This window comes from Amphiura filiformis, chromosome 2 (assembly GCF_039555335.1).
Source record: "Amphiura filiformis chromosome 2, Afil_fr2py, whole genome shotgun sequence".
Lineage (NCBI taxonomy): Eukaryota > Metazoa > Echinodermata > Ophiuroidea > Amphilepidida > Amphiuridae > Amphiura > Amphiura filiformis.
In genome coordinates this window covers 76,745,042-76,766,790 of record NC_092629.1, presented here as the reverse complement: position 1 = coordinate 76,766,790, position 21,749 = coordinate 76,745,042, and the positions used below count along the sequence as shown (strand labels likewise).

The window sequence follows — 21,749 nt, the reverse complement described above, 5'->3', positions numbered from 1 at the left end:
AGCACATGCCCTGTCACACGAAGACACCTTTTTAAATTTGAACAGCAACTTTCATTTATCCCTGATTTGTTCTGTGACAATGTTTCGGCTCTCACCCAAAGGTTCAATTTAAAAAAAGCCATGTACTCACCCAATGACCCCATATTTTTACATTTTGCTCTCACCGAATGCCCCTATTGCCCCAGTGAAAGTATCATCCCTTCACATATATCCATTTTAAATTGAATACCCCCCCTCCCCGAATACACCTGAATTAACAAGTTAAAAAAAAAAGTTTTTATGCACACTCGCCGAACGCATCCTTTATAAACAAATATCTACAAAAGTGCAATAGAACTAGTCTATTCCTATACCAATAATACTTTTTTGTTTAATTTAATTATGTGTTTTCACTTAAACCAGAGACAATGAACTGTTGAAAATCTTAATTAGATAATTTTCGTTTCGGCCTATTTTTTTTTTCAATTATGCAATAATAAAACAATTTTATTTCATAATCGTGTTTTGTCTTTATATGTTGTGACCTTGCTGTTTCCGTTTATAATGATTATGATTTTGTCTTTTTGGATAATTGATATAAAAATAAAAGGCACATATGGTGCAGCTCATGGTCAGATAAAGTACTGGCTAAATTGTACCATCATGTGTCAATCTGTCACATGGCCTTTTTCTGTTTCACATGTATATCGTGTAGACCTATTTTATGTAAAAATATAAAATTACGTATTTCAATGGATATCGAATATGCTGTTATTCAATGAATCACGTTAATCGTCATTTAGGCATTGTCCAGTATGGTTTTCTTCTTCAGTCGCTGTGCAGAGCGACAGTATCTATTCCGTTTCCTCGTAGTATCATTATGGGTTTGTTATTACAGCTCAGCTGCGGATGTAATTCGCAATAATTTACCAGTAGGTTATGATAACCCCTGGAATACGAGGCTACTATCACATTGGCTTCAAAATAACGCTGGATGTGTTAAGGAATGCGAGTTTGGTTATCTTCTGGAGGAGTCTTGTGAGTGTGTTTGTAAAAATGGCTGGCGTGGAAGCGAATGCGACGGTAAGTCATCCATGTCAATACTTAGTAACACAACATGCATAACCATACGCGAACACCTCCCTTATGGAAATTACACACTTTTGACAATTTTCAAGGTGTTCTCTTATGGAGCCAAAATGTCTCCACAAGGATGCACCTGAACCCATAATATGCTCCACGCGGAATACTCAATGGGACCACACATCATAAAAACAACAAAAAGCGGTACCGTGCGGGGTAGTGGAGGGGTTGTGGGCACCCCCCCCCCCCATCGATTTGAAAATTTAGAAATTCAGAAATATTGCCGAAATACGGCTTCTACACCCCCCCCGGATAAATCACGCCAAGCCACTAGGATAGACCTCCTGAAGATCTTATTATTGCAATCAATATAATGATCCTATGGTGCATTTGAAGTATTGTTTGTGTCGCCACAAGGAACAAATCTCCATAATGTAGTTTCAAAACCCATAATTATTATTGGCTAAACAGGGCATTAGCGTTGAGACTACCAACAACCTTACAATAAGCAAGCGGTTTAATGAGGCGTACTTAGTTTGTAAACATGGTGCAATGGGAGTATACATTTTAGCCATATGGTCCTTCGATTATTTTTTAGAAATCAGAATATGGAAGAAAGTTTACAATTATTTTTAAAACGGTTCTTTCGTGTACTTTCCTTATCTCTCCAGAGAAATGCATCGACACTATTGGACAGAGGTACTGTCATGCCTACAAGAGAATATGTAATGAAACAAAATATGAGAAATGGCTGGAAGCACACTGTCCAGCTACTTGCCAATTTTGTGGTAGGTATTTTCACTTGTTTTAAAAGACGCTTCATATCAGTATGGTTGGTATTTTTGAATAAATTTAGTGTGTGGAAAGAGAAGTCACACTAGAAAAAGATAATTACTACACTCAAAGTTGGTCTTAACCCTGGAATTATGGGCCTCATTACTGCTAAATTGTTGGTCTGAAGTATATAAAAGTATTGGACTTGGACTTGGACTTATTGCTTTCCTCCCTCGGATCCTGGGAACCTTGGAGCTAGCAGCCGTTTCACCATGGAAGTCCATATGCCTCTGTTGTTTTGTTGATTGATGTAATCCCAAGTTCTTGGCAGCTGCTTTTTATGTTATCAGGCCAGCGTTTTGGGGGTCTACCTCTAGGCCTGTGTCCAGGTATTCTACCTTCAAGGGCATGTTTAGGGTATCTGTCCTGTGGCATCCGTACGATGTGTCCAAAGTAGAACAGTTGTTTGGCTTTGATTTTGGGTTATTCCTTCATGTAAATTTACATGAAATTAGGGTTAGGGTTAGTTTAGGGTTAGGATTAGGGTTAGGATTAGGGTTAGGGTTAGGATTATGGTTATGATTAGGATTAGGGTTAGGGTTAGGATTAGGGTTAGAGTTATGATTAGCTTACACGAAATAATTACATGAAGGATTTACCTGATTTTGTCTATTCTTGTGACCTGGCTGCTTGTTGCATCTCTTATTGCCGTATTCCGTAGCCTATCCCTTCTTGAGACTCCCATTATCCATCTCAAACACCAACAATCTCTTCTCGTCTCTTTTCTTGAGTGTCCAAGCTTCTGAGTCATGTGTTGCTATTGACAAGATTGGCACCTGGTAGAGTTCCATTTTTGTGTCAGTATTGATTTCTTATGACTTCCATATTGTAGTTAACTTCTGCATGCTTCCCATTGCCAGTCCAATCCTCCGTTTGATGTATTCCGTACTGGTTGAGTTATCTGTGATAACTCCTCCCAGGTAGGTGAAGGTTTGGACTTGCTTCAGTTGGTCACTTTCTATGAAGATGGTTATTCGGTGGCTGACTTTGTTGACTCAGTTTTCCTCTTCTTTATAGTGAGGCCAAATTTCTTGCTTTGAGTGTGGACTAGAGTATAAAAGTATACATATTTAGAATGGCAGAGACTTGGTAAATTCATCTGTGAGGTCGGTAAATTCATCTGTGAGGTCAAATTTGGGCCAAAATGCTCATTTTGTGCCCAAAACGGTATTTGGCTCACTTCTTTTTCTTTAAACGTAACAAAAAATTCTTGGGTCAAAAAAACAAAAACAAAAATTAGTAATTTCTAAAAACTAGAAAAAAATATCTAGGAGTCGGTTTTTTTTTTTGTTTTTTTTTGTTTTTTAATTCTTTTTTAATTTTATGATTTTTTGACCATTTTTGGTGCAAATTTCTCAAAGTTGGTCAAAAAAATAATACCTCCTAGATATTTTTAAAAATTAATAAAAAAAAAAGAAAAGAAAATAGAAGTGGCCCAATAAACGTTTTAGAGAATTTGAGGCCAAAAATAGGTATTTTGGCCCAATTTGACCTCACAAATGAATTTATGAAGTCTCTGCCATTCTAGCTAAAATATGTACACTTTTATATACTTTAGACTAACCATTTAATTCCAGGGTTAAGACCAACTTTCAGAATGGGATTGCCGCCGGCGACTAGACCAGATATTTCCTGTTCTGGCTATTTAACTAAAAAACTACCGTGTGCCTGTTAATATTAAGGGAAGGGTATGAACGTTTGGACAGTATTTATTGTGGGACATTAGAGCACATCAGACATATCAATTGCATTCTGAATACGAAGAATGTCCTTCTGATATCAAATAATTTTGATTTTTGAAATTGCAATGTAATACACATTTTATGGCAAATCATTAAAAATTGATATTTTTGATATTTAACAGTACTCGAAGTAAACTTTATAAATCTGATGATTTATACTTAAAGTGTATGTAGGTGGGATGAAAAGCCGACGATCAATTGAAAAAATGACCTTTCGTATTGAAGATATGGATTTTTTTCCCAAAACACCAAAACAAATTAGGGCTTTTTGGGAAAAAAATCCATATCTTCAATATGAAAGGTCAAAATGTTCAATTGATCGTCGGCTTTTCCTCCCAGCTACATACACTTTAAGAATATATCATTAGATTTATAAAATTTACTTCGAGGACTGTTATATATCCAAAATTTGAAAAATATCAATTTTTTATAATTTGTCATAAAATTTGTATTATATCGTGATTTTCAAAAAATAAAAATTATTGGATATCAGATATACATGCTTCGTATTCAGAATGCAATTCGATACGTCTGAGGTGCTCTCATGTCCCCTAAAAAATACTGTCGAAACGCTCAAAACGCTCATTCCAGATCCCTTAATGTATTGATAATAAATGAAATGAGTCGAGGAAACCTATAGTCGCATTTATAGTTCCTGACGCCACACTTATATAGCAAGTTTGGGCTCGAGTACCCCGCCCGGGCTACATGTCGTATGATAAACATAATTAATCAAGCTATGAAAAAAAAAAAATACCTTAAAACACAAACCTTTCAAAACTTTTACAGCGCGCAGAAAACGTCTTTACAGAAAACGTTTTGTCGTTATATGAAAGGTATAAGACGCTCCAAAAACATTTTTGTTGAAAACTTTTCAACATAACACTACAGCTACCTTCGACTATATTTATAAATACGCATTTGTAAATACGCACGTGACCCATGGCACAACGTACAAAGACAAGCAAGCAATAATTATTATTGCACATGGGGGACCTCCGAGTTTATAATATGTTATCAAAAAATAACATTTTGAAAGTATTACTCGACGGAAAAAAATTATCGACGGAAACGTTTACAATTATATAATAACAATGTTGAACAAAATATACAATTTTGCTGTACAGTCTCGCGTAAATTATCACTTTTGCATTCAAATGTACAGGAAGACCATCCGCTATGTAAAAGGTCACTTCAAGACTTACTGTCTACAAGCTATCAGCGCAGAGGTGGTCACGTGCGTATTTATAAATATAGTCGAACAAACTGTTTAAGGGGTACTACACCCCTCGATAATTTGTGTCTATTTTTTGCATTTTCTCAAAACTAATAACACAGTGGTAACAAAAATTACGTATATTATAGGGGCAAGGAATCCAATTACTACACTGAATTGCAGTGACCCAAGACAAGCGGTTTGTTATTTATGATAAGAAATAAGGTACCGCTACGATGTACCTCATGTCCTATCATATATACTGAACTGCTTGTCTTGAGTCACTGAAATTTCAGTGTAGTAATTGGATCCCTTGCCCCAATAATATACATAACTTTTGTTACCACCGTGTTATTATTTTTTGAGAAAAATGCAAAAATAGTCACAAATTTACCACAGGGGTGTAGTACCCCCTTAAGAGTTACAAAATATTTTGCAAAAATCAATACAATAACATTTTCACAATATTTTTAAAATGTTAGTGTTTTGGGGGTTTTGATTTTTTTCTTTTTTCTTTTTTGTTGTTGTTGTTTGTTTTTGTTTTTCATATGACTCGACTTTTAAATAATAAATCCAAAACGTGTTTATAATACGATCATAATGTTTTAAGAACACTTTAGTAAGTTTGTAAGCCCGTAACCTCCTGCAAAATAGTTGCATCTAACCATGTTGTATTTGCATACAATTTCGATCCATATTAATTGGCAATCTTCTCACAAAAATAATGGATTTCCCTCTTTCTAATTGTTCTATTGTTTATTATCTATTTTGCAGAGGAGCACAACCCTAACTCGGAAGGATTTGGTATGGATAGTGTCTATTGGATACGCTTCTATTTAATACATTTTAAATTTCTACTGGGTGAATCATAATTATTCTATGTTAGACACTGTTCTCCCGTGATACCCAGAGAGGGAAACAGTCAGTCGTTTATCGGAACATGCTGCGAGGTCTTTGTCATCCACTGCATATGCTTTAAGCTGAATTTATACTCCATCGCTGAGCGACGAGCGATTGGTATTTGACCAATAAGAGCGCTCTTACTCATTGGTAAAAGTCGGTATAGCTCAGCGATGTAGTATAAATTCAACTTTACTCGAGATAAGAATTTGCTCATCGATAGTTTCGCATTGGAGGGTAGAGTTAAGTATAACGACATTAGAGTTCCTGGTCCTTTCTGTATAGTGGTCAATGCATGAGGATTTGGTCACGCTTGCTGGTCACGTGCGTATTTATAAAAGCGCATTTATAAATATAACCGAAGTACACTGGTATTGCTCAACCCTGTATATTGGAATTTTTGAAAAGAAATCGTCGTACTTGAGGGACTGACTCAAAATCGAAGTGAGACACTCTCGTCTGGTTTTTATAAACATCTCAAAAAAGTGTCCATTATTAAAAAACGGGTGATTGTATTACAAATTTGTAAAATGCGCTGGAAGTAGAATTTGTTTCTGCACATTTTGATACTTCATTTGTAGCAATTAACTAAACTCACAGCGTACATTTTAATCAATGTAACCCAAGATTTGAAAGTTGCAGTAAATTCTATTGTTATGTATTCAGTATAATGGAAGGAAATCTGTGTTATGATATCTGAGTGTTTTTGTATTGTTGTAAAGGTAACTTTCAAATCTGGACCTCACTACATTAAATTGACCGATGTTTTATTGTTTTCTGGGCTATCGTATCAAATGTCAAAATGTGTAGAAATAAATTCTGCTTCCAACGCACTTTACATATTTGTAATACAATAGCCCGTGTTTTAATAATGACCATTATTTAAGGGGGCTTAGTTACCGTTTTTGAGATGTTTATTACAATAGTGCTGCCCGTTCAATTCCTGGTGGAAGCAAATATCAAAAAGTTATTATCGTTTTCTCCATTACTTAACCATTACTGAATTATTAATTTGAACCGTAGGACAATTGCCGTGAATGACAAAGACAAATCCCGATCAGGATAACGCCTGACTGTCTGCGCACCTAATGCTGAGCATCATGGGTGAACAATGTTAGACATTGAACCATTCACCCAGGTTAGATAACTAATTAAAAACATATGGCGTAGGTGCCAAAGACCTTTAGCAAAAGGTCCTTTAACTTTTAATTATCTATAAAATAATCATCAATGGCCGGCTGTATTTTCAAATAGCATTCATTGTCACCTATTGGAATAATTTTGACAGATTGTGGAGGGCAAGGTCATATTATAATTGAAGCCCGAATTCAAAAGACTAGTTTACGTCTGACGTCCTGTCAACCTAACCAACAATGCCGTACTGCGAAGGTCAGCAACCAATCACATCGCGCCGTTACCCTGACGTCAGACGCAAACTAGTCTTTTTAATTCGGTCTTCGTTTATAGTTCGAATATGACGTTTCAACCCACTGTGGTTTCAATCAAAATTATATCTGAATATGAATCCCAATCAGGATAACACATGGCTGTCTGTATAATGCTGGTCATCAGGGTAGAACAATCTTTGACATTGACATATTAAATAACTAATTAAAAACATAATTAGGTGCAAAAGACCTTTGGCAAAAGGACATTTTGAAAAATCCGGAATATAGGGAGTAGTAGCGATCAGCAGCAAATTCACATAGTATTAATTCAAGTTCAGACACTTAGAACTAGCTAGTCTAAATAACGTCTCGTGTGAAACCAATATTTTGTTTTGTTTTGTTTTGTTTTCTTCATCTTTTAAGTATGCGGTGTTCAATGTGCACAACCTGGTGGTGTACTCAATGAAACGTCTTGTAAATGCGAGTGTTATAACGGCTGGATGGGAGACTACTGTGAAGGTAATAACCATTCGCCAGCGAATTGGTGGTACATGCCATACACTTTGTGTTGCGATCATTTCGATCGTGGTGTAGAACTCAAAAGCGTGATCTAGTTGCTGGCACTTTGCTGGCGAATTAGTTTGCATATTTTCATAATTAATGAGCTAATTTGCATAATGCTAATTAATTATGCAAATATGCAAATTAGGGAGCGGCTTCACTATATAATACATTAGAATATATTAGACACACTTTGACCAAGTTTCAAGGCAAAAGTATGCAAAAATAAAAGTACCCTGAACATTTATGCATGGATTTTTAGCAAAATATTGGCAAAAATTATATGTTAATGAGCTTCTCCAGTCATTTTAGCTCATTAACTTTATTGATTATTGATAAAAACAATAAGATATAAAGAAAATATAAATTGATATATTTTGAAAACCGTATGTCCGATTTGCTTCAAACAAAAGGCACACTTTCATAATGCCTCAGAGAGTCAAGGATTTCGAATGCGGAAAATAAGAGTGCTTTTATTTTTAATTTCTTACAACTAGTCCAAATATTTCCACTTACTTGCAGTCTGCCGGTTGCTAGGACCATTTCATTTTGAATGGCAAGCACCTAGAATGACTGTTATAATTTTTGTTTTTTCAGATTAGATTTGGTTTTATATAGCTGAAATATCCTGTAAGAAAATCAGTAATTTAAAAGGGGGAATTGTACTGATCTTCTTTAAAATTCGACCACCATCTCAAATTTGAAGGTTTATAATTAAGTAAAAGGATGTTTTGACTCCTGATTTCACCGCGGTTTCTGTGCCGAAGTGAACATGTTTTGTGTACAAAACGTATAGTGTGCATCTCGCACTGAGTGGCCCAATGAGATCGATGGTCTTACTGGGCGTAATTTTCTCTGCATTTCTCAAAAACTTATCTCAACCAAAATTTGAAATCTGGAAGGGCACAATTCAAGAAAAAGTGATTTTTGAGTTCTGTTTTTGCCACTGTTTCTGTGCCGAATAATTGAACAGATTTGTGTATTCGCTTGCATCCTGGGAGGGAGAAATAGCGAAAACTTTCGTTTTTAATCTATTTATTTGTTATAACTCATAACTGCATACAATACATGTATGTGACCAAAAAGATCAATGTATCACTTTGCAGAAATATATTCTATTAAGCAAAATAACCAAAACTAGAAAAATATGACACGAAGACTCTAACTCGACTTAAGTCAAGTTTCCTGAATGCTATTAAAACGTTTTGTACCCTTTAGATAACCCGAAATTTTGAATATTTGCTGGGTATCTAGTCTTCAACCTTGGATCAAATAAAATAGTGTCAACGCAGTATGTGTGTGCCATTATCATGATTATAAAGACTCGAAAGGTCCATATAATTATGCATACCAGAGAGTATCCCAACTATCCACTACTCAAGCAATTTGTTACCACTTTTTTTTTTTATTTTTTTTTTTTAATTTGCAGATCAATGTTTTGACGTAAATGAACGATGTCCTCTTTGGACGACGAAACAATGTAACAACTCAATAGTGCTTAGAAATTGTCCAGAAATGTGTGGAACATGTGGTAAAGTATACCTTGTTTTAATGATAGCTTGTACACACTGTATTAAAATAATTAGAACCAGATAGGTGACATCTTCAAAGACATAAATGTAATAGAAAGTCGCTATTTTTTCAATTTATCCATTGTAAATTGTAATAAATACGCTGTCCATATGAACATATTATAAAAAATCCGAGATCTCAATTCCTTTAAAAACATATGCCCCATAACTTATAAACGGTATCCATAATGTAAACTCATGCAAAGCCCATTTTCTATCAAACAATTATTTTACACCATCTCCCGACACACTGCAATTAATATTTTAACCGTGCGGTTTATGCAGACCCCTTCCAGAACAGTCTTGGAATTTTGCGAAAAAAGATATTCCATACTAAATGTCAAGTCTGTATTTGTAGTATTTGAGCGTAGACTTACTACCCAACTCCCCCCTTCAAGGCTCCGGAGCAATATTATTAAAATATGATATTTGGCGTGCCAGTTTCAGATCAAACATTGTTTAGCATACAGGTTTTTATAATTAATATGGGCTATGAAGGGTAGTTCGTGAATATAATATAGGGGAAAAGAATACATAACGGAGAATAGAAATGGGCACTAGAAGTATATTAACCGAAAAACGCCAAGCACCCAAGAATTCCAACCTTCCCCTTAAACACTTTTTCTAATTAACAAACAGCAACGGTATCTCAATCATTTCAATATTAAGAGCATAGTGTATTCTTTTTTTCTTTTCTTTTTTAATAAATATCATAATGTTCTCGAAATGTTTATGGACCATTTTGTGCCTCTTTTTCAATTTTCATTGCAGTCAAATTTGGACCAGGGTCGCCAGGGTTTGGTAAGTTATCTAAAATCGCGAATGTATCCACAAGTGCGTTATGTTGTTATCAGTATAAAATTTTAGGTAAACGCAAGTGCAGAGCGCACAAACAAATCACAGATAACTACAGTAGAAATTTCAATTGAATGCACACAGCCTGGCATATAGCGTGATGTTGTTTCGCGTACACTGCGCGATGTATGATAGCGTGTGCAACTGCGCGACGTACGTAACGCGGCAGCGAATCCAACCATGTCAACTCACTTGTGATTGGTTGTAGCCAAGGTTGTATGTTCGCGTTGTAGTTGGATCGAGAGTTCATTCAATTAAAATTCCTACTGTAAATCTTCTTGGGAGATGTATATATGGAGTGCAGAATGATGCAAATAATATAAGTATATGAAGCTGATCAATTCAATATGAGTCTTCAAATTAAAAAGGTTTAGTGCTTACATCGTTTTGTATTTTTCTTCTCTTTAGTTTGCCTCTTAGATTGCGTGAATGGTGGAACACTGATAGCAAATGAGAATGAATGTCGATGCGAATGTATGCCCGGATGGGACGGGGAGCAGTGCGAAGGTAGGTCACCTATTGGTGTCTTAACCATACCTTGGTTACAATGTAGGTCTACATCGGGGCATGGGCGTCAATCCCGAGGGGACAGGGGAACATGTCCCCGCCATATTTAGGATGGGGACACACAATATCAAATTCCTTTTCATGTTTCGGCAAATATATGGCAGCAAAATCGGTCCAGAACAATGCTCACTCGCCAATTTTGTTTCTCCACCCGACCATCCCCCACTCCCCCCGACTAAATGACCAGGCACGCCACTGGAAACGAACTGCAAACAGCTTCAATTACGCCTTCATATTGAAAATTTCTCCATTTTTTTTCTAACTAACATTTTACACGATCAGTCAGAATTAATATGTAAATTTTCACGGGAAAATTTTCTGGACACGTGGCACCCATGGGCGCAGACATATTAGCATTATGGAATGTGACCCCAAGCACAGCGGGTGTTCTTCCAATGTATTTGAATAGGAAGAATTTGATGCAAAATAAGTTACTTGTCGCAAGTTAATAATATTATGGTAAGAGTTTCCGTATAGATAAATAGTTTTTCCTTCGATAGATATTTTTGAAATTACGTTTTGATGATATTGTGAAGAAATTAAGATTACATAATATTCAATAAATTTGCAATGCACAGATTACTATCAAAATTGCGGTCAAAAATACTGTTCCAATTCAAAATTACTAAGACTTGAATAGCGAGGTCACCGCCGGGGGTCAGAGATCAGGCTCGAGGTTACACTCACATTGATACGCATTGGTCACGTGTCCAGAAAATTTTCCCGTGAAAATGTACCTATCAATGTTGACTGACGATAATAGTGTAAAAAGTGTCCACCAAATACCTTTATTTGGAGCTCATTTTGTAAAGGCACCTCTCAGACACCACCATGTGTTGCGAAAGCGCAACGAGATGCTGGCTTTGCGGTCATACATCACACACCTTGTGTCACCCCACGATCAACTTAGGATTGACGCCCTTGAAAGAAAGAAAGGAAGAAAGAAAAGAAAGAATGAATGAAAATAATAGGAAGGAAAAGAAAAGATAAGAAACGAAAAGAAAAGGGAAAGGAAGGAAAGGAAAAGAAAGGAAAGGAAAAGAAAGGAAAGGGAAGGAAAAGAAAAAAGAAAGGTTAAAACTGTAAATAATTATTTAGCATTTTATTACTTTATATTAAACTCAGTTTCGTTTTTGTTTTTACTATAGTTTTATGTTCAAATCACTACTTCTTATGTGATCCTGACCCAGGGAGAGCATCTTACAACGTCGGCATGTGTTCTGCTTATCCCTTTGTCTACGACAGATGTCGAAAAATGTGCAGCAGGTGTGGTAAGATTGACCAGCCATAAATGTAAACATAGGGCTCTTCCGTTTGAAGTCCATACACCCTTATGGATGACATGACTCAATCTTTAACACACTGGGGTGTATATTTCAAATGGGGGCACCAATGCGGGTAGTCCGATTTGAAATTCACACTCCTAGTGTGGATGATTAAGGCCATGTCTTCCATAGGGTTGAATTAATTTCAACTGGAATATCCCAAACATAAAGAAGCTACTTAAGGGATGGGAGCATTAAAGTAGCGTTCTCCTAAAAGTTTTGCGATAAATTCATTAATTTAAGTAAATATCTCAGTTTAACAAATAACGGTTAAATGAAAGCTGTTAGTTGGGAAAGCTAATTATTGTATCATTATAATAGGTCTCACGCCAATGTAAACATGTGTTTCGGTGTCCCATGTTCAAAGTCATTGACACTCAAGCTGTTTTTTACAGATCGCCTGCAATTGCATTAGGTTTCAGCGATTGTTGAAAAAAGGGGTGATAAGTTTTTGAAAAGCGTTTCTGCTTGAAATGGAGATGGGATACTTATTGTGGATCTTACTGTCCGTGACATTAATTTATAAGCTCTTTCATCTGACAACGTCTTTTGCAAACCATAAGGATCGCCTACGTTATAATCCCGATATTTTTTTAACAGTATCGGTTTTTTAACCAAAGAATTGCCACATTCTTTTCCTAGACTTTACCACAAAGGCTGTGTTATCGGTAAAGTTTTGAACACGACCCAAGAGTGTTGGCATATACCATGAAATACGGACTATCACAGAATATAGAGTTTATTGTAGGAAGTTGCAAAAGTTGCCAATATTTTGTATCTTCTTGCTAAGAAGAACATTAAGAATTTACCTGAAACGTCTTATGTAGTCTGCAAATTATATTCCGGTTCGACGGTAAATATTCCAAAATGCTCGATCTTTGTAATTGGCAAAAATGGAACCACATTTTCACTCTATCAGTTCTGACAGAATGCCTACCACTATGCCTTGTCCGTATTTGAATTCCTACATGCTTTCTCATATTGATTGATTCCAAACAACAGAATCGAACTAAAGTTGTTGTTTTTTCAAACAAATCTATTGCACATATATTTTGGTGCTTGGTTAACAATTTTATTCATATTACTGCATTTTCACTCTATCAGTTCTGACAGAATGCCTACCATTATGCCTTGTCCGTATTTGAATTCCTACACGCTTTCAAACAAATCTATTGCACAGATATGTTGGTGCTTGGTTAACAATTTTATGCATTACTGCTTCATTTATATATAACTTATTTTCAAGATTTTTGCAGTTTAAAACAATTAAAGCTTCTGTACTAGACTCATATTTACTTACACCTGTAATAATTTTTGCTGCTGAGTTTATTACTAAGGGTTTTGTTACATCTTCCCCAAACAACATTGCAATAGTCAAAGTGAGTGGCAACAATGTTTTTACAAAGTAGATACTGATGATGTTTGGGGATAAATTAGCAGCTCTCGTTAGAAAATACAAACCGGTTAAAACTTTCTTTTTCACTTGGTCAATGTAATTGTTCCATAACAGTTTATCATCAACTTCAACGCAAGGGTGTTTACAATGCTTTGTCCTTTGAAGACGGGTTCCTTTGATGTTTATATTAAGATCGTCGTTAAAAGTTTGCAAGTTTTGGTGGAGTACCAATTAAATTGATCAACATTAAGATTCAGTTTGTTACTTGCAAGACAGTTGTCAACATTATTTAAATCTTTATTCATTATGGGGATAAAAGGTATAGCCCTGAAAAGGGCTGATTGGTTTGTCTTTGATTCTTCTGAAGTGAGTTTACTGTGCTGCTCTGCCCTCTACAGTCCTGGTCCTCGTAGCATCAATTGCGTTGCGTACCATCCTTGTGCGCCAGGAACTTGCGAATGCCGGTTGCGAATGCAGCAGTAATGCGAAGATGCTGGAGGCTAGTTGGTGACCCTCGTTCATTTTAATCTTTGATGTAGCCAAACCTCATCCGTGGACATAGTGAAAAAAGGGTACATTATTTTGAAGAGCATATCTTAAAAAATTATGAGCCGGCTGAAATAATTATTTTGTTTTATTAAAGCTAACGATTACGGGTTTCTTTAAATACCAAAATATATTTGATCAACTTTTCAAAAATAGGAGAAAAAGAAGACGCAAAGGGAGTTCTGTTTTTTGTAAAAAGAGTATTATAAGGTATAAAACCTTTTAACTTATTTTTAGTGTGTATATTTGCACAAATATTTTAACAACAGTTTTAAAAATGTAGTTGCAGTGTGTTATCATACAAAACGTTTTAAAACGTTTTCATGACCTTTATAAAACTCGACCTTTTAGTGTTATTTTAATAACATTTTTACCAAAATATAACCCGTTTAAAACGTTTTTAAAATGTTTATGTTTGCTGTATATTTCAGAGCCAATTGGTCCTGGTTCGCCTGGTTTTGAATGCACCCTATCGTGTGATAACGGAGGCTACTTGGTACAGAATTCTACCGACTGTTATTGTGAATGTACACCAGAGTGGAAGGGGGTTAATTGCTCAGGTAAGAATGCAAACTAACAGCCAGATAAACAGACCTAAATTTATATACCAACAGGCAGACAGAATGATAGAAAGGCAGAGAGGGAGACACAAACCGCCAATCTATGGTGACACATAATAAATAAATGAAATAAATAAATCTTGGTATTTATACAGCGCCTTTCACATGTGAACATGTACCAAAGCGCTTTACATTTATTCCGCCGTCGTTAGAATATGTCAGCTGCCATACAATGCCCAAGGCATGCTCATACCTTTGGGCGGCGCTCAATGGACAGTATTCATAACAGCTCCCCATTTCACACCTGGGTGGAGAGGAGTAATCGAGATAAAGTGCCTTACTCATGTACAATGTATTATACCTTATATGTCATAATATAGTATGCGACTACTTGCTATCTACCTACAATAACACATGTCATCATAGTTTGCAACTACTTGCTAGGCCTATATATCTATCTATATATATAAATAAATATACAGATGGATCAGTTCATTAGAAACTTTAGTTCATTACTTTCTATCTATATATATATATAGAATAACATAGGTCATCATCAGTTATGTATTATGTCTGAGATCATGCATCATTGTGGAATCCAACTATCAGATTAATTTTAACAACGTTTTTTTTTTCTTTTTCTTTTCAGAACCATGTGAAGACCTCAGAAATGGATGTCAAAGGATTCTATATGCTTGTACTCACCCAAGATACAGCAACTATATGGCGGATAAATGTGCCAAGTCGTGTGGATTCTGTGCTAGTAAGGAGAATTTAGAGGATGATTGGGTTATTCCATTTAAAATCCACGCCCCCTGTGGAAGACATGATCTTAATCTCCCATCAATTTCGAGTTATCTGGTTATATGTACGGGTGACTCCGTTTGAAACCTAAGATTAAGGTAATGTCTTCAATAGAGGTGTATGGATTTCAACTGGAATAGTCCTCCTTCCTTTCTTAGTCCTTCCTTTTATTACTTTATTTATTTATTTACAGTCTTATTACCTCTTTGTGAAGGGAATGGCGGCGTAGGGTCTTTCACGGTATATAACTCAAAATACATCACGAACTTTACTTATTTTATTAAAGATAACATGCCATAAAACATTTCAAACTACCTTTTATTCACAGAAACCCTAGCACGACGATTATTGCATTTTTTTTTTTTTTTTTTTTTTATTTATATTTTTTTTTGCCGATAAAATGTTGGTGATAATTAGTTCAAGGAGTTCACTGAAATACGACATTTCACATTACACATTGCCTTTTAAAGTTTTCGGTATTATTTTCACGTACAGGTCAAGAGAAAGATTTTGGAGAGTTTTTCATAGGTAAGTAAAAAATCCAGGGACTATCGTAATGGTCTAACAGTACAGGGTATCCCAGAAAAAAATACCGAGTGAACGTAAGTCGAGAAATAGACAACAGAATTAAAATTTGCCTATTTTATTGGGCATCACATACGAAAATTATATTTGATTCGGTTGACTGGTTGCGAAGAAATTAACGATTACATAATGCGCGCATCAATGCAGTTCATTCTAAGTTTGATCAACATGCGCTTTTTTCATACTCGCTCATCGCTTCATAAAGTTTGTGTATAATCTCATTAAATTTAGTCCACATTTATTTTATAATACGATGGTGTTATGTTATTCATGCTTTCACTGAAGATAAATAACGTTTTGTCCGAGAAAACTTTGATTCTTTAGGCTGTACAAATATGTTATGTTTTAACTTTCCAAAGAACATTTGAGCCAACAAAGACAATGATCAAGTGCTTACGTGTGAATTTTGATAAAATGCAACATTAATGTTGAAGTTCTAAACGATTTAAACTTTGCATAACAATTTTTGGAAATATTCCAAAAAAAATCAATGTGTGTGAGAAATTTTAAGCCAGCTGGAATTTTGTATGCAATAATTCTTGATGCAACATATTCATATGTGATCAATAATAAAGAAAAAAGATATTTTACCGAGCATCATCTGACATGCAAGGTAAATTTCATTTTCAATATCGTGCAAGTTTTCAAATTTGAACAAAACCTAATTAAATGTTTTGCAAAAAAACAGATTGTTTAAAAAGAACGAAAAGGATTTCACCGAACAAAATATGAAGCCCATTGACAGCGTTAACCACTAGTGCGCATTGTGTTTAATGATCTTTATTTCAAACTTGGAATGCAGTGAATTGACGCATACGTTATTTAATCGCTCATTTCTTCACAGTCATTCAACCGATTACAGTAAAATTAGCCTATATGATGCAGAATAAACTGAGCTACACTCTGCTTTTCGATTTTCGGATTTTGATGTCTATTTCTCGACTTACGTCCAAATTCATTCGCCCGGTAATTTTTTCTGGGACACCCTGTATGGTGATGATGTCTACCAGTGTGTAAAATATCTACAGTCCGCACGTACAAGACGTTCCACATTTTCATCTGACGTGCTATTTTCAAATCCATCCCGTCCGACGGACGCCCTGAAATATTGCCAAATAACTATAGCATCCTATGAAAATGTACTTTGTGGAATGTTACTTGTTACTTATAAACGCTTTTTAAATATTTTTGCATTAACTCGACTGGTTAATGTATATAAGTGATATTCAGGTGGGTTTTGTGTTGTCTTGTTTCTGTTTTTACTTATTTTTATTTCTTATGTAAATATCTAAACTTATATATTATTCAATGTAAAGGTGATGCATTGACTTTCAGGCCTTTGGCTTTGTAATGCATCTACCTCATCACATCATTATATTCCTCATTGCTTATCTCTGTTATGCTGAGTATAATGTATTGATGAAGATGACAATAAAATGAATGAATAAAATGAATGAATGGCAGTGTTCGTACCGACATGACCGACCGCCGAAACTATACCCGAACAAAATTTTACATTCAAGGTTTGTGATATCCATCTGTTTGGACTGCTTTAACCGTTTTATCCTTATTTGTTTATATTTTAGTCCGTTAAAGTCATGTTGGTAACGTGAGCTGGAATATTATGGAATTTTGCCTACCCACGAAAACGTGTCCGGTACACCACTGACCTGCTAACTATAGGCACTAAGACACCACCTTTCTACAAAAACAGGAAGTTTGTCCTTGGTATTGAAAGAGGTTTTTTATTATCTATTTGGAGATGTAATTTAGTTTATAATTGATTATATGAGTCTACAATAATTATTATGTTTAATAATAAGCTTTTCCCGGAATATTTTATTATATAATGATATAATTCATGTAACGGGCATCAGAATGGTTGGTTTTAATAATAAGGGTAGGGGTTGAAATGTTAAGACTTAAGGTAATATGATTCTTTACCATGTTTATTATTTTGTTTATTTTGATTGTGTCATTCTTAATTAATGTAGGTTTTTGGTTTCATATCAAATTATATTTCTATCTGTTGTGTAATTAATCGATCATAATCATCATCAAGTAATCTTATTTTCCATTGTATATTGACGTAATCATCATTGTCTTTGAAATTATTTTAATAGATCATGGTTTATCTTTAATTTGAAAGGTCAGTCACCTCTTTTGATCATGAAAATGTAGGCATCTTTTACTTCTCAATTTTATGAGTTTTTCAAATGTTTATGTCTTCATTGTTTATTGTCTTCCATTCATAGAAGTTATAAGAGCACTTTAGCAATTGATTTCTTTTATATGAGTGTGTATTGTTATCCTAAAAACTTAAGTGTGGTGTAAATTATTGCCACTTATCTTTTGGCTTGAGATGGTAGGTGACGTGCTTATGAATTATTCATGAGAAAGTTTTATCTCTTAAACATGTTATGTATTGTTAAGATGTGTCATAAAGTAAATGCTTAGTTAGGGTTATTATTTATGCTGTTGCAGAGATGGTATTTAGGTTGGTTTTCAAGTGTTTTTCCCATGTGAACTTGTCTCTGATCATTTTACCTCACTTCCATCTTAGCCACCAACTGATAAACATCAAACCTTCCATCTTAGCTTCCAACTGGTCAACTTCAGTTCAATTATCATTATTCATTAAATATATTTATATTGCATCCATCTTCATATTTCTGCGTATCATCATATAATATATTAAAGCCGGAGTATAACAACAGCGTATATCTACAAGTCTTCCATCGTGTCTATTTATTTTGTGTAACGGGATTGGACATTTATTATCGCCTGAGTAAGCCCCTGGATCCAAAGTTGAACAAAAAGAAAATCACCCTAAAAATCTTCACCGTTACATTCATAATTATATCATATTATATCATTATATCCTAATTATATCATTATATCATTACATAACAATTATAGTAAGAATAAGACTTGGTTAAACCATCACCAGATACAAAGCTCAAATATAAAAGATAGTAACAAAATATAAAGTCTGCACAAAAGTAACTCAGCTGTTATAAATACACCTATAGATTGGGAACTAATAATTGTTTTCACAATATTTCAACATAGAGAGAAGCATGATTTATTTGTCAAATGTCCTTCAATATTAACAACACAGTAGTGCCTCTACAGAAAGATACCCGAATTTAAAAGTTGCCGTTTACAGCGATCAATGGTTATAATGCCAGCACTGTAAACACGTAAAGCCCGCCATTATCTTCGCGCTTACTTCAAATCAATACAAATAACTGCAACTTTTAAATTGGGGTATTTTTCTTTCAAAACACTGATGTATTGTCAATATTGAACAAAATTGGACAAATCATCCTTCTTTTTATGTTGAAATATTGTGAAAACAATTATTAGTTCTGAATCTATAGGCGTATTTTTAACAGCTGAGTTACTTTTTGTGCAGACTTTATTTACATTTTTAATTTTGTGGCAAATATCATTAGCAATGAGCAATTAAATCGCCAAGTTAAGTTGAATCCCAGAACTGTTGAATTTAGAAATGCATCGATCTTGTAAATATTTGGTGTTTCCGAAATTTAATGATTCGTTATTTTTCTGTTTAGCTCATGGTGAGACTCCTCGCTCGTCTGAAACCATGGCTGAATTACGTAAAGGAGATGAAGTACCACAATACGGTGCTGGTATTGAATTGGGAATACTAATGGATGTTTCAGGTATATATTCATAAAAACTCTAAAAGCGGTTCATTTTGATATATACAGGGTGTCCCATAAATAATTACCGGGCGAACAAATTTAAACGTAAGTCGAGAAATAGACATCAGAATCCAAAATCGAAACATCAGCATGTAGTCCATCTTATTCTGCATCTCATACGCCAATTTGGCTGGAATCGGTTGAGTGATTGCGAAGAAATTACATAACGCATGTGTCAATTCACTTCATTTCAGGTTTGAAAGAAAGATCATTCAACATAATGCACACTAGTTGTTAACTGTCAATGTGCTTCATATTTTCTTCTGTGAAATCCTCGTTCTTTTTAAACAATCTGTTTCTTGCAAAACATTTAATTAGGTTTTGTTCAAATTTGAAAACCTGCACGATATTGAAAATGAAAGCTTGCATGTAAGATGATGCTCGGTACTTGTAAATATATATTTTTCGTTAATGTTGCATAAAGAATTATTGCATAAAGAATTCCAGCTGGCTTAAAAATTTCTCACACACATTAATGTTTTTGGAATATTTCCAAGATATTGCAATGCAAAGTTTAAATCTTTTATAACTTTAACAGAAATGATGTTGCATGGTATCAAAATCCACACGTAAAGCTGTAAGCATTTGATCATTGTTATTCTTGTCTCAAATGTTCTTTGGAAAGATAAAATATAACATATTTGCACAACATGAAGAATTGAAGTTGGAAAGCTTCCAATTGCAGAAATCAACGTTTTACGGACAAACTGTTATTCATCTTCAGTGAAAGCATGAATGACATAACACCGTCCGATTATAAAATAATATATAGTATGGACTAAATTTAATGAGATACACAAACTTTAAGCAGCGGTGAGCGAGTATGAAAAAAAGCGTCTGTTGATCAAACTTGGAATGAACTGAATTGATGCACACATTATGTAATCGTTCATTTCTTCGCAACCAGTCAACCGAATCAAATAAAATTTTCGTATGTGATGCACAACAAAATAAGCTATGCGCTACCTTTTACATTTTTTTTATGTCTATTTCTCGACTTACATTCAATTTTATTTTATTTGCTCGGTAATTTTGTCTGGGACACCCTGTAGTTCAAAAGTTTCATTAGTAGTTAAAGTTCCAAAAACTTGCCCGCCGCAGAAGTAGAGTGCCGCGTATCTACTTCATTGGTAGGCCACTCTAGAATACCTGTATGGGTATTTTCAATTTCTTCCGGAGTATTCTGGAGTACAAATTTATCGGAATTACACGTACAGAACACGCACAGACTGGTACTGGACTGATGGTGCACTGGTACTATACAAAGTAGCTACAAATTTATAGATGGACAGCAGTATACATGTAGCAACAATAGCAATAATGATAGTGGACAAAATCCACTTGTTAGTCAAGTCAAGTCTTAGTCTTAGTCAAGTCAATCTTAGTCAAGTCAAGATATCTTCTATTAACAGCGCGTCTGGATCAAGTCAACACTCATGACTAAAACACAGACAAAAATGATGAAACTAAAAACCTTTTTTTATTCCTGTAGGTAGTACTGGTTATACACAGTACATATTAGGTCTTCGTATCTTAAAAGAATACCTGTGTGAGCTGGACTTCAGAGCCAAAGGTGGTATACGAGCAGCTGTGGTACCATTTAGTACAACCTCACCAATAGCATTCAATCTATTTGACTCACCTGAGTCCATTGAGAGAGTGCTAAGGAAATTGGAAAAGGTGCCTTTTCAAGGTATGATTATATTAGGTATTGCGTGATTAAAACAGTTTTCTGCATTGAAAATCTTCAATCCCGGGATACGCATCTATAATACAAAGTGTATACATATCAAAGATTCATAATCAGAGAGCCGTTACCAGCTCGCACAAAATAAGTTAGCTCCTTGCTTTGGTCTTCAAAAGTCAATATTTCCTCCACAATGTGTTCTGTTTTCAAATTTATCATTATTAATGGACTGTATCTTCTATAGTGCCCTGGTGACTTTATGCTCATTTTGTGGGAGCAGGTGATTGGCTTTCTTGTTCGCAACCATCGATATCTTTAATAATGAGCCACAATCCCAGCAAACACAAAACATTTTACAAAAAAATGTTAAAATGTTTGATTATATAAAGGGCATTCAAAGGTAATAAAACTTTTTAATA

At 34.8% G+C, this 21,749-nt stretch overlaps 1 protein-coding gene and 1 long non-coding RNA gene across 2 annotated transcripts; both read left to right on the top strand.

Annotated features, from left to right (window-relative positions):
- Positions 1–9,139: 9,139 nt before the first annotated feature.
- On the top strand, positions 9,140–10,636 carry LOC140137107 (uncharacterized). Its single transcript, XR_011856803.1, has 3 exons — positions 9,140–9,234; positions 10,046–10,075; positions 10,538–10,636. It is a non-coding gene; the product is annotated as an uncharacterized lncRNA (long non-coding RNA).
- Positions 10,637–11,909: 1,273 nt separating this feature from the next.
- Positions 11,910–21,362, top strand: LOC140143333 (uncharacterized). Its single transcript, XM_072165193.1, has 6 exons — positions 11,910–11,967; positions 14,395–14,523; positions 15,173–15,286; positions 15,823–15,855; positions 19,491–19,601; positions 21,136–21,362. The coding sequence occupies exons 1-6, from the start codon at positions 11,910–11,912 to the stop codon at positions 21,360–21,362; spliced, it is 672 nt and encodes a 223-aa protein (XP_072021294.1).
- The last annotated feature ends 387 nt before the right edge of the window (positions 21,363–21,749 follow it).

Excerpts from the sequence above, each read along its gene's own strand:
- LOC140143333 (XM_072165193.1), top strand. The coding sequence starts at position 11,910 with ATGTGTTCTGCTTATCCCTTTGTCTACGACAGATGTCGAAAAATGTGC. Across the intron at positions 11,968-14,394 it reads AAAAATGTGCAGCAGGTGTG|AGCCAATTGGTCCTGGTTCG; the intron begins GTAAGATTGACC and ends TGTATATTTCAG. Across the intron at positions 15,856-19,490 it reads TTTTGGAGAGTTTTTCATAG|CTCATGGTGAGACTCCTCGC; the intron begins GTAAGTAAAAAA and ends TTTTCTGTTTAG.